The sequence below is a fragment of the Electrona antarctica genome (genome assembly GCF_951216825.1).
Source record: "Electrona antarctica genome assembly, chromosome: 7".
In the NCBI taxonomy this organism is placed as follows: Eukaryota; Metazoa; Chordata; class Actinopteri; order Myctophiformes; family Myctophidae; genus Electrona; species Electrona antarctica.
Genome location: NC_136812.1, coordinates 38,670,185 through 38,683,812, shown reverse-complemented (window position 1 = coordinate 38,683,812; position 13,628 = coordinate 38,670,185). Strand labels below are relative to the sequence as shown.

At 39.9% G+C, this 13,628-nt stretch overlaps 2 protein-coding genes across 3 annotated transcripts; one reads left to right on the top strand and one right to left on the bottom strand.

Annotated features, from left to right (window-relative positions):
- Positions 1-213: 213 nt before the first annotated feature.
- Positions 214-2,346, bottom strand: uqcrh (ubiquinol-cytochrome c reductase hinge protein). 2 transcript variants are annotated; one of them, XM_079505150.1, is made up of 4 exons: positions 2,218-2,346; positions 1,905-1,940; positions 902-1,063; positions 214-446 (listed from the first exon to the last, which is right to left on the bottom strand). In XM_079505150.1, the coding sequence occupies exons 1-4, from the start codon at positions 2,260-2,262 to the stop codon at positions 414-416; spliced, it is 276 nt and encodes a 91-aa protein (XP_079361276.1). In that variant the 5' UTR covers positions 2,263-2,346; the 3' UTR covers positions 214-413. The 2 variants fall into 2 exon arrangements, with proteins under 2 accessions (XP_079361276.1, XP_079361277.1); XM_079505151.1 differs by having other exon boundaries at positions 1,905-1,937; positions 2,218-2,340.
- Positions 2,347-4,023: 1,677 nt separating this feature from the next.
- Positions 4,024-13,097, top strand: LOC306926234 (uncharacterized protein; the record flags this gene model as incomplete). The annotated part of the gene is made up of 16 exons (XM_079505497.1): positions 4,024-4,150; positions 4,321-4,470; positions 4,646-4,806; positions 4,963-5,139; positions 5,726-5,867; positions 6,611-6,798; positions 6,913-7,054; positions 7,269-7,439; positions 8,498-8,610; positions 8,684-8,846; positions 10,050-10,210; positions 11,051-11,227; positions 11,787-11,934; positions 12,106-12,293; positions 12,409-12,550; positions 12,860-13,097. The coding sequence occupies 16 exons, from the start codon at positions 4,024-4,026 to the stop codon at positions 13,039-13,041; spliced, it is 2,532 nt and encodes an 843-aa protein (XP_079361623.1). The 3' UTR covers positions 13,042-13,097.
- Positions 13,098-13,628: the final 531 nt, after the last annotated feature.

Here is a 13,628-nt window from a genome sequence, read left to right as displayed (position 1 = left end):
CAAAACAGTTTTGTCTCAACCCGACCCTTTGGTGTGGTTTGGGCTTAACTGTACACATGTATACCATATTGGAGATTAAGCTTCTTTTTCTCAGTGAGTTCTAATTCAACCACCAGCAGATACAGGCCAACTTTACATCCTTATACCATTTTTTATACCATGTTTGGTATATGAAATTATATAATTATTATATAATTTGGACAGATGAGACAATTCGTTTTAAGACATAGAACATTGTCAAGTTTATTTAAATGTTCTCACAAATATTTCTCCCCCCAATATTAATGTACAATTTATTCACATGAACAAATACAGTGTGCACTTTGCTGTACCATACAAACCACAAAATTGTCATATTTCATCACAGATTAATATATTGAATCCATTTCCAGCACTGCAGACCATTAAGAACTTCATTTGACAGAATGGAAGAGCTGGTCCGACACCTAGAAAGGTAAAGATAATAATAAATAATTATCCGTTTGTCATACATCAGTTCTCAAATACATTTCCACTGTGGCTCTAATCCAACATTATTGATAAAGTTGCACCAACGCATCAATGGAACACTTGTGGGGGAAATAAATCATCACAGTATGCTCACAGCATAATTTGTAGATTGAATTCTGGACAGGAACCCCTTTGTGTTTTAAGGATTATGTCATACTTTAGCTATTGGAAAATAGCAGATCTACAAGCTCACAGCGTGGCACTCGGTGCCACGCTGTGAGCTTGTAGATCTGTCAGGATTGAGAAGGCATTTGTAGAATCGTCCTCAGGTCTTAGGACCTTAGAAGTATCATGTCAGTATCAGCTGATACTCGTCATATACACAGTGGGCCCTGTATGGCAGATATACTGTACAAACATGCAGTGGGAATAGGGCAGATATCATACGTACACAGTGGTCACGAGCATGAAGGAAGTCAAAGAGCTCCTCAGTGCAGTCCTCTGTGGTTGCGGAGCGAGAGCCAACTCTGGACTCACACTGCTCTAGTTTCTCTTTATAATGGACACAATGATGCGTCTCTGCACACTTCTGCCTCGTTGCATCAATAGGATCCTACAACAGGAAGTGACATTAAAGCAAAGGCCATTTGATACTAGATCATTCACCATTACCAGCAGTGTATTCGCTTTAACTAACAAAAAGTAAACTCTGCCCAGTCTGCCGTGCCGTGCACCGTATTACACAGGATTTGTTTCCATACACTACAGCTTGGTTTCAGGCAAGGTTCTCAGAACCTAATTTGGGCCCTGTTCATGTACCTCATGAATGGGAACCCAGACCGGACCCAGAGTGGTCCGCCTCCCTGGAGGCAGAGTTCTGCATAGAAAATAAATGGGGGCAAGTGTGTTTTGAGTGTTCTGGTTACCTTGGTGCCAACCTTTCTTGTATTCCCAATTATAATGGAAACCAACAAAAAAACTTCACAGAACCAGATTCTGTAAAGTTTCAGCCAGGTTATGGAAGGTCTTTGTAGCCAAATTTTGCATGGACAGACACGTAATAAACTAATTCATCCAATGACATGTAGTGACAGTATACACACAGTACAATGCTTTGAGCTCTGGCTCCCATCTGCCCTGGCCTTTCACCAGGGGGACCCCTATACTGCTGGCTTTAGGACATTCACTGCATTCATTCATCAAGTTACTGGAATTGCACTTAAGTCACTTTTTATGCCATGATGTAGCACTGAGATTTGTGCCAAATATAAAGTGCCTTTAAATAACAAGGATTAGTCATTTTTGACATATGTCATTCTATTTGTTTAATCGAGTACTAACAACTGGAACAACTTGTGATTCTAATCAACTTTGTGGATGGTAAACTAGCAGTAAAAAGGTGTTCCTAATGGGATGGGAACACATTTTTATTTGAAATTAGTTTAAGAACATACCACCATATCTTCTTCCTCCTCCTCTTCTTCCTCCTCCTGAAAATAAATTCACAATATTAAATCTACAAACTTCAAGGCCACGATTATCTCGAATTAAACTAAATCATGTAGTTTGTAGGAGTAAACAAAAGCACAACACAATGCCAAAGCAATGTTAACTAAAGAGTGTACCACAGTTAGCTATAGCTAGCTAATGCTGTCTAGCTAACATTAGCTAGTTTTGTGTTGTGATTATGAATCTATAGTACATGCACTATGACATGCATTGCCAACTAAACCCTGGCTCGGTATACAATATAGATAGGCGTCTTACATCTTCAGGCTCTCCGTTCAGGATCATCTTCTCTTCGAAACCCATGATTTTGATGCTCTTGTCCTTAGGTGACCTGCTGTCAACCCCACACAGTTTATAGAGGACGCTAGTGCATAGAGTATGCGCTAGTGCCGCCCACGCGCTTCCTTTTCCATAGCCGGAGACACTTGTGATTGGCTAGTTCGTTGCAAGGTTGCCAAGCAACAGCTGACGCATGTGGACCATAGATGTGTGGAGGACATCAGGATCTACACGCCAATATTTCCTTGTGTGAAACTATACTGCCACCGTGTGTTTTGGAACGTGGAATAAATGGATATAAAATAAATACAATTTGATTTGCCCAAGGGACAGGGAATGATAATTTCTCCCTTAAACTTCATTTTTCTTCCTAGGCCTACATATAGTGTTAAAACATTTTTTTCTGTGATGATATTGAATTTTGTTGTTATTTTCATGTCTATGTCTATGAATGGAAACAAGACAAGTACTTTATATAGGCCCTATCCCTTTTAGACTATTAAGTGTTTGCCTGTATTCTGCTGCTGTTTTACATTTCTGTCTAATAAACTATTCAATCAATCAATCAATCAATTACATGCTTGCTTTTACAACTCCATCTCCAACTCCAACTCCATCTCCATCATATTTAGTTGTATTTTATTTTTTTTAACTGTTTTCTTACAGTCTTGTAAAATGTATTTCATATGACTGTATTGATTGTAATGTATTTTATGTGTGGACCCCAGGAAGAGTAGCTGCTACTAAGGTAGTAGCTAATGGGGATCCAAATAAACAAAACAAATAAACAAAACAAATCTGCATCATTTTTTTATCTGTACTTTCCCCCCGGGAAATATTATATCACCTATGATTAAATGTTAATACCAATGCATTTGTCTTAGGTAGTCCTCCTAGGCTGAAAGGCAAATCAACAACCTATGATGAACCTATGAATAAAGAGATCAAGGTCCAGGATAAGTAGCCTAGTGTTTGATTTGTTGTGGATTGTGCCAGCAGCAAAACATCAAGCTTGCCTTCCTCTCATGCAGGACAACAAAGCATAGTTGTTGGTTGTTGTTTTTACATTTATATTGGGCAGAGGAGTTTGTGTTTATGAACATGGGTTCTGTCTCTCCTGTATTTGGGTCATCTTTGTGGCACTGGTGGGATATTCAGAGTATCCTCCTCTTCACCGTGACCTTCTTATTATTTGCAGACTACATCAAGAACCGTCGGACAAGCGGCTTCCCTCCTGGACCCAGGGCACTGCCTTTTGTGGGCAACATATTTACAGTTGATTTTAACAGGTTACATTTGAGTCTGACTCAGGTAGGACATATTTTTGTGTATAACTGTGTTGATGGGTTATTGAGCTACTACTTAGGCTACTTAACTGTATGCTTGTATTATGTTTGTATTTCAGAATGTAATGTTTAGGCCTACATGCTTGTCTTAAACCCTTAATTTCTGCCTCTCCATATTTATCATTACCATCAGGTTTAATGGCCATTTTAAACCTTACACATAGTTTTTTATTTTATTTGTATTTTTTATCTTGTGTTTTACTACATTTATTGCCTTGTGTGTGCTCTGCTAATGAGAGCAGCTGTGTTTTTACATTTTCCTCCAGGGATTACCGGAAATAAAGTATTTGTATTCTATTAGCCAAAGCATTAATCGAAATGGATACCAATATAACAAATGACAAAAACATGAAAAATAAAGAATACATTTACAAAATGTACTTGGCTGCTTTTCTCATTCCAGTTGTCAGAAACATATGGGGATGTGTACAGTGTGAGAATGGGTCAGACATGGATGGTGGTCCTGAATGGGTTCAAGATCCTGAAAGAGGCTCTGGTAACCCATGGCGACAGCATGGCAGACCGACCAACACTTCCCCTCCAGGACGACATATCCCACGGTCGAGGTACAGAACTCTCATCATTCAAGCACACAGTGAATGCATAACGAATGGGTGCATGGATCTTACATGGATCTGTCCTAAATTATTCATATGATATACATATCATAAAATATATCGTTTCACCAAATTCTCTCTGGAACTGCTTTATTTGGTTAATTGCCGCATCTCCTCAGGTGTAATTATCACCAATGGACACATGTGGAAGCAGCAGAGGCGTTTTGCCCTTTCTACACTGAAATACTTTGGAGTTGGTAAGAAGTCCCTGGAACCAGCCATCTTGGAAGAGTTTACACATTTAGCCAAAGAACTTTCTGACCAAAAAGGTAAATATACCACAGATCAAAAGCCTTCTTTCATGGGAGCTACCAAGTTACCAAAACTTACTTGACACTGCAAATACCGGTATAAATATGGATGTGTGCAATTGGCACAGTTGAACAGGTATAAATAAATAAACAAACAAACAATACTTAAATAAATAAATGATTGCCTGTTTAGGTGATCCATTTAAGCCTCATGCAATCATCAACAATGCTGTCTCCAACATCATCTGCTCCCTGATGTTTGGTCATCGCTTTGACTACAGAAATGAGAGGTTCACAAAACTGATGGAGAAATTTGACCGTTCATTCGAGATAGAGGGTTCCATCTGGGCACAGGTAGTAAAGTCGGTGTATAATCTATTCTATTCAAACATACTGCACTACGATGTTTTATATTATAGAAAATCTGCTTGATGCATAAGACAACATTTTTAACTGTATTGCCTGCATTTTCACACAGACTAAATGTAAATGTTGCTCAAAATCATACAGCTTTACAACTCTTTTCCAATGCTGATGAGATGTTTACCAGGACCGCATCAGACAGTCAAACACATCTGGAATGAGACAAAGGAGCTAATGAGAGAAGAGATTAAACAGCATAAAAAGGACTGGGACCCCGCCGATCCCAGAGACTACATCGACTGCTACCTGACTGAGATTCAAACGGTGACTGAAAGCTTCAAATATCCTGTCCTAATGTAAACGTTATGCAAAGGTTTGCAAACAGTTTACCCGTTGCTTTATGTTTATGTTGATGTACAGTACACAATCAATATCTAGGACAGTTGAGTGACATGCTGTAGTTAGGTAAAGGGTCAAGGTTTCAAAGTGCATTTCTGATAGTCCTCTCTTTGACAACACATTTCCAAGTCCTTAGCCTTACCTAATACCCTCTGTCCCTGATAACTTTGAGCCCGCTAAGATAAAAGATGCCATGTAGTGAAACAATATGGCATGATGGAATAACTACATTTTCCCATTATTTCTTCCACCAAGGATGTTATGTTTTCAACCCCATCTGTTTCTCTTTGACTAGTCTCTCAAGACAGACTGTTGACTCGTCAACTAAAATTCAAGGAAAAGAGGTCGATGTTTTTCCTTTATTTATTCTTTGACGAGGGGTTCTCAGATTGGTCTTTGACCAACATGCAACAAAGAATATGATGAAGCGATGCAATGTGTTCTGAGCTTGTAGAAAACTTTTGAATATAGGGCTTAAGTGGTTAATATTGCATTTATTTGTCATTCATAGAGTAAGGAGGATGCAGGGACAACCTTTAATGAGGAAAACCTGGTAATATGTACCCTGGATCTGTTTACAGCTGGCTCTGAGACCACTACCACCACCCTGCGCTGGGGGCTCCTCTATATGACCAAGTACCCAGAAGTTCAGGGTAGGGTCAACAGGCTAATACTGACATGGTTGTGTACAGACAGCACTGCCATTTTTACTGCGGGAAATAACTACTCTCTTCAGTTCCTTTTTGAGGGGCGCTAACCCCTCCTATGCCCATCTTTGTGTGTCTGTGTGTACCCCATAGCGATGATTTGATTGGCTGAGTAATGTGTGTACCCCATAGCGATGATTTGATTGGCTGAGCACGGAATGTGATGTATGATGATAAGAGCGCCCCTCACTTCACACAAGTGTGATTGTTTTAAAATTAAAGCGGAATTTTTGCTGCATATTTAAATCAGATTTGACAGTGTTGCTTGATTGTCATTGTTTTTGTCACTGGGAATAGTTTAAAAGTAATAAACATGTGGGCTCAGCTAGTTAGTGCACGGACCATAATGCTCCTTGTGAGGACCCGAGTACTCCCTTCACATCTTGCATGTCTCCCCTTTTATGCTATTCTAGGACTAGGTTTAATGTCTATCTATTTCCTTATCCAAATAAAGCATAAAGGTAAAAATGTTTGATAAATTGTTCTTCTCACATTCTCAATACAACTCTTTGTTCATCAGCTGATTACTGAAAATAGTGAAAACGGTTTCACCACACAGACATTTTGTTTTTCAGGTGACATATTCCGAAAAGTAATTTAGATAATTTGCCCAACCAGCGAGCTTTTGCTTTCTTTGCTGTCCTGTTCCGCAAAATGTATACTTATATACATCCTATCTTATCCAACAGAAAGGGTCCAGGCTGAGATGGACAGAGTGATTGGACAGTCCAGACAGCCATCCATGGCAGACAGAGCCAACTTGCCATATACTGATGCTGTCATCCATGAGATCCAGAGAATGGGAAATATAGTTCCTCTCAGTCTACCTCATATGACTACTAGGGATGTACAACTGGGAGGTTACACTGTCCCGAAGGTCATTCCCAATGTTAAACGTTAAAAGTCGACAAAAGCTCTCGTAACATACTGTACATGATACAATATTGTATGGCATTTTGTGAATAACTTTTGATTGTAATCTATTCAACAGGGTGTAACAATAATACCCAATCTGACATCGGTGTTGTTTGACAAGAACGAGTGGGAAACACCAATGACCTTTAACCCTGGTCACTTTCTGAATGAGGAGGGCAAGTTTGTGAGACGTGCTGCATTCCTTCCTTTCTCTGCTGGTAAGAATGTTCAGAGATTGATTCCTAAAGCCTGGGTTATACTTAAAGCAGTAGAAAATAGCACATCAGCTCTCAATATAACATGACGTAACGATATCATCCGCTCCCGAGCGGATCACACTGCAATTTTGTAACACAGACCAGTTTTATTGTACTGTATGTACGGATTGTACGCAGCACACCTAGGACAGCTGACTATGTTATTCTCTTCTAGGTAAGCGGGTATGTCTTGGGGAGAACCTGGCCAGGATGGAGCTCTTTCTTCTCTTCACTTCCCTCATGCAGAGGTTCTCCTTCTCCATGCCTGCTGGTGTGAAACCCGTGCTAGACTTTCGCTGTGGGATCACCCTGGCACCGCTCTCGTATGAAATCTGTGCCACCCCACGTTAAGAGAAGGAGAATTCCGGACTAACGATTTTCTTAACTTAATCTGATGTTATTATATGTCCTCCAATAGAATAGACAACAATAAACCTTTCTTGTCACCAATGGTGATTGGTGACTTTTGATTGATTGATTGATTGAAAATGTTATTAACAGTTTGCAGAATTACAGTACATTTCAAGCACAAACTCAATACTCAAGACTGTGTTCTTTGTCACTGTAACGGCCATATTTCACCTTACAATGTCTATTATCTTTGGCACGTTACTATCGCAGCATGCATGAGGAGTCCAAGCCGCTTCTTTTCACCTGACGGGGGAGTTTCCCCGGTTGGACGTAGCGTGTGGAAGGAACACGTTATTCCAACCAGGCCAATTTTTGATAAACCCATTGTTTTATAATTCTCCTACAGATTTTCTAAAATAGTTTGTTTATGCCTAACCATTAACCACATAGTCTATATACTAGCAGTTATATGGCATGCAAACTATCTAATTTCAAATCAGGTATAATGCCAAACCTAACATTTAAAGGGAATTAAGGATACTAGTAAACAAATACAAATTCTCAAATAATAACCCATTTGAATGTGTTATTCAAGCACATTAACACTCGCATGACTGACGTAAAATGTGACAGAAGTAGCATGTGCTTAAATTCATATTTAGAAAATGTTTCAGATATAAAAGAAATTCTGAGATGATGGAATGATGATGGATGATGGAAGGGGAACCTTCTGAAAGCTTCATAGGCAAAGATAATCAACTTCAAAATCTCAAAAAATAGGTCAATGACAATCAGTCATGTGAGCTACAGGTCGAAGCTCAATCACAGGCTCACAGCCCAATTGTATTGGTGCAGTTCAGATATGCATATAAGGGCAGAGGAGTGTACTTCACTTTACCTTAGTAGAAAAGTTAATCTCTCCAGGAAACACGGATAGCCTACACACAATAAACTACTTGGTCAAAGTGGAAAATATGGCTGGATTGTCCCTATGGCTCTGGCTGGATATCCGGGGATTACTTCTAATTTCTGCAGTGGTTTTATTATTTGCAGACTACATCAAGAACCGTCGACCAAACAATTTCCCCCCTGGACCAATGGCAATGCCATTTGTGGGGAATATGTTCTCTGTTGACTTCAATAAGGCCCATGAAAACCTGACACAGGTAAGCTTACTTCTAAAAGAGGTTCTGTACAGAGTATCAGGCTATGTCTAGAGATCAATTTGTCTGCTTGCAGTTGTCAGAGAAGTATGGAGACGTGTACAGCCTGAGAATGGGCTCCACATGGAACGTAGTGGTGAATAGACTAAAGACCTTGAAGGAGGCTCTGGTGATCCAGGGAGACAGTCTGGCAGACCGACCAATGTTTGCCCTCCAAGAAGAGGTGTCCCCCAATCAAGGTAGATTCTTACCCACCACTAGAGCGGTCAGTGGTTCTCAAAGTGTTGTCCAGGGACCCACGGGGGTCCTTGAAGGGGTTCCAAGGGGTCCCCAGAAAAACTAGTTAATTAATAGTATCATGACCAGTTTAAAGGACAACCATTTTCAACCTACTGTATCTTCATATAATTGGTCCTCACTAATGTTCATGTTAAATGTTACCATTTTTTCTTTCACTGTGTCTCTTTTGAGGGCTGTGCACACAGAAACCTGTCTACCAGTGACATTATCATTAGGCTTTTTTTTCCCAAACACAATTTTCATTTTTATTTTTTGGAGTGGTACAGACCACTCCTTTAAATAGCTGTGTGTCCCTGTGTCTGTCTGTGTGTTTAGAGTACGACCTATTGACCCCTGCAGATGATTTGGGTCGTCGGGTCACACACTGATCATTCACAGGCTAAGCAGTTAGCCTGTGACACACACTGCACCGCTCAGTTCACACAGGTGGGATTTTTAATTAACGTGAGAACAATAGCTCCCATTATACTTGCTAACTATCCAGGAATACCTGCAGTTTCTATTAGCTTGGATTTTCCAACGATGATGTCACTGGTAGGCAGGTTTCTGAACTGTCCACAGCCCTCCTCAGGGCTACAGACACAGTAGACAAAAATGATACCATATTATAATGAGCATTAGTGAGGAGTCTGAGGACCAATAATATGAAGATATAATTTGTCTATTCTACACACGTACCTTAACCTTACTGCAACACATCTGTATTATTCGTTAATTCTGTTCCAACCAGATGTTTTTTTAAACAGGCATCATAATGACCAATGGACACATGTGGAAGCAACAAAGGCGCTTTGCACTATTCACTCTCAAAAACCTTGGAGTTGGCAAAAAATCCTTGGAATCTGCTATTGTGGATGAAAATACATATCTGTCCAACGAAATTGCTGATTATAAAGGTAAAACAAGTACAAGTAAATAAATTGCATTTACAATATGAGGTCTCCTGTGTGTGTGTGTGTGTGTATGTGTGTGTGTGTGTGTGTGTGTAGGCTACAAGGCAGAAGGCATTAATGCATTTTGAGTTTTGAGGATATGCAAAAACATTGTGAAAAATGATCATTGACCTATATGTTAAGTACTACAGAGTATGACATTTGGAATGGACTCCAAAAAAGCTTACGATTGCTTGTCTAACTGTCCAGGACGGCCCTTTAATCCCCACATACTCATCAACAATGCTGTTTCCAACATCATCTGCTCCCTGGTTTTTGGTCATCGCTTTGACTACGACGATGAGAAGTTTGTGAACCTGTTAAAGTGGATGGACAAAGTTATCCAGATTGAAGGATCCATCTGGGCAGAGGTAACTGTACTGCAAAGTTATCCAGATTGAAGGATCCATCTGGGCAGAGGTAACTGTACTGCAAAGTTATCCAGATTGAAGGATCCATCTGGGCAGAGGTAACTGTACTGCAAAGTTATCCAGATTGAAGGATCCATCTGGGAAGAGGTAATGTACTGCAAAGTTATCCAGATTGAAGGATCCATCTGGGCAGAGGTAATGTACTGCAAAGTTATCCAGATTGAAGGATCCATCTGGGCAGAGGTAACTGTACTGCAAAGTTATCCAGATTGAAGGATCCATCTGGGCAGAGGTAACTGTACTGCAAAGTTATCCAGATTGAAGGATCCATCTGGGCAGAGGTAACTGTACTGCAAAGTTATTCATGGCATTTATTGTGTGGTATTCCGATAGCCCAGTGGATTCCATTATGGATCTCACATGTGACAATAGTTTTTGTTTTGTGTGTGTGTGTGTGTGTGTGTGTGTGTGTGTATGAGTATGTGAGTGTGAGTGTGTGTGTGTGTGTGTGTGTGTGTGTGTGTGTGCGTGCGCGTGCGTGAGATGTTATACATAATGCTGTTTAGAATAAGCACCTACTGTTTCTAGAATCCTGACTTGGATATCAGATGCTCAAATGGTTGAGGTGTGCTATGTTACTGGGGTTATGATGTAGTATAATTTCATTCAAATTAGGCCCATGATCCCTCCAAATGGCTCATCAGTAAATTATGCTGCACCAGAACCTCCCTCCTCCATACTGGCTATCAAATTATTCTCCTCTACATACTGTTATAGGATTGCCACCTATAGCCTACATATTTCCTAACAAACAAACTCACGGTTATCTTATCTGTGCAGATGTACAACTCATTCCCTGCGCTGATGAAGTATGTTCCAGGCCCACACCAGACAGCCCAGACAATTTATAAGCACATGATGGAATTTATGAGAAGTGAGATAGAAAAGCATAAGGAGGACTGGGACCCCTCAGAGCCCAGAGACTACACCGATTGCTATCTAACTGAGATTCAGAAGGTACAGTACAGTAGGTACTTAGGACAACGATATTGTTCTTTCCTCATGCATACCAAAGCACTGTCCATTTGATGATGTGGCCACTTTCCTCCTTCGTTCTCAATACTTCTATTGCCTTCTATACATTTGCCTGATGCTCTTGTCCAGAGTAGGTTGCAATGATTGTAACAGTAGAATAAGCTTAAATTGTTAATCAACAAGCATTCAGAGGAGTTCAAGGATTCAGTGTAATGAAAGTGTAGGCAGGAAGAAATCTGATATGACAACAAACAGCAGGCAAGGACATTGTTTACTATTTAAAATGTGATTCATTGGAGGACAAAAAAGTTGACTACATAGTTACTGTAAATTAGGCTACCATTTGATTTGCTCATTTATGATCATACACTTTTGTGAGAGCCTTCAGTACTATAGCTAAGGTTAAGACAGCGATGCAAGGACAAGATGTTATGATACAAGAGTTGGCATAGTAACTAGTAATTCTATATTCAAGTAACAATTCAATGACAACATTCAGGATCATGCAAAATTAAAATATTCATTTTCTTTCCTCTATCAGAGTAAAGGTGATGCTGATGCTGAGGCCAATTTTCATGATAATAACCTGGCGACTTGTGCACTGGATTTGTTTGTGGCTGGATCTGAGACCACCTCCACCACCCTGCGCTGGGGTCTCCTCTACATGGCCATGTACCCCCAAATTCAGGGTATGGGAACATCAACATTCAATCCACGTTGCATCAGAAATATGGTCACAGAAAGCCATGTGAAAGCTGTTGCTTGTGGAAATTGTTATGCACAGTATAAGTTTATTCAGAGGAACCAATCTTGTTTTTTGGCTGTTCTTGTGTTCCTTCCTTTATTGAACTGTTCCACAGAAAAAGTCCAGGCTGAGATCGACAGAGTGATTGGACAGTCCAGACAGCCATCCATGGCAGACAGAGCCAACTTGCCATATACCGATGCTGTCATCCATGAGATCCAGAGAATGGGAAATATAGTTCCTCTCAGTATACCTCATATGACTACTAGGGATGTACAACTGGGAGGTTACACTGTCCCAAAGGTAATTCCTGAAGCAGCATATTTATTAATTCCATAACATTTAAAATATTTGTACATCATGTATCAGGCATTGTGTGTTGCAAATGAATTACTTTTGACTGTAGTGTGACTAACAGGGTGTCACAATAATTCCAAATCTGACATCGGCGTTGTTTGACAAAGACGAGTGGGAGACACCCTTGACTTTTAACCCTGGACACTTTCTAAATGAAGAGGGCAAGTTTGTGAAACGTGCTTCATTCATCCCTTTTTCAGCTGGTAAGAGACTGAGGCAAAGGCAGAGTTTACTCACACTTGCTCTCATTCATCAATCTAGACGTAGAAACCAATGCAGGAATCATCTAACCAGCGTTTGTGTGTGATTTGATTATTTGTATCATAATTAGGGACTAAGGTGGATATGACCACCAACATGTAATACAATCACCAATATTACAAATAATTGCATTGATAACTTCAAATAACTTCTGTACATAGTACCAGAGTTAGTTATTAGTTTACTATTTATCAATCATCCATTCTTATTTTATCTGACATAATGAAAACGATGGACATATTCTCTTCCAGGTAAACGAGTATGTCTTGGTGAGAACCTGGCCAGGATGGAGCTCTTTCTCTTTTTCGTATGCCTCATGCAGAAGTTCTCCTTCTCCATGCCTGCTGGTGTGAAAGCTGTGCTTGACTATCGCTTTGGGTTCACCCTGGCTCCTGTTTCGTATGAAATCTGTGCCACTGAGCGTCAAGCGTAATTCAAGTTAAAAGACTTTATGATCTTATTTGTGGAATTCATTTTTACCATCAGCCACCATGGTTGCCATTAATCATAATAGTCACAGCCACAATTAAACCACAATCAACCACTATAAAGTTAGACCGTTATACATACACTTAATCATTGTATGATGTATTGTACATTAGATTATCTTAGTGGTGGTGATAAGGTTTATACATTTTTTATCAATTATGACCTTGACAGTTTCGTTGGCAAAAGTTTGTGTGCTGACAATCTAAATAGCTTTGAGGGGGCTATTGAGGAGGTGGACTCTCACTGTATATCAGCCTCATATCTAATGTCAATTTTCTAGATTGTTTGTTTTGTAGATTACATTATCCCAATTGGTCCAAGTGCAGATGGCCAGGTCCAACGTTTAAATCAACCTATTTTTATCTTCATTATAATTGAGCATTTATTCTCATTTTAATCTTAGTTTTATCTCTATCTACAAGTATCTGTCCTGTATTTTCATGCCTACTTCAGTGCTGCTATAACACCTGCATTTCCCCATGGGAATCAATAAAGATCTGTCTGTCTGTCTGTCTGTCCGTCCGTCCGTCC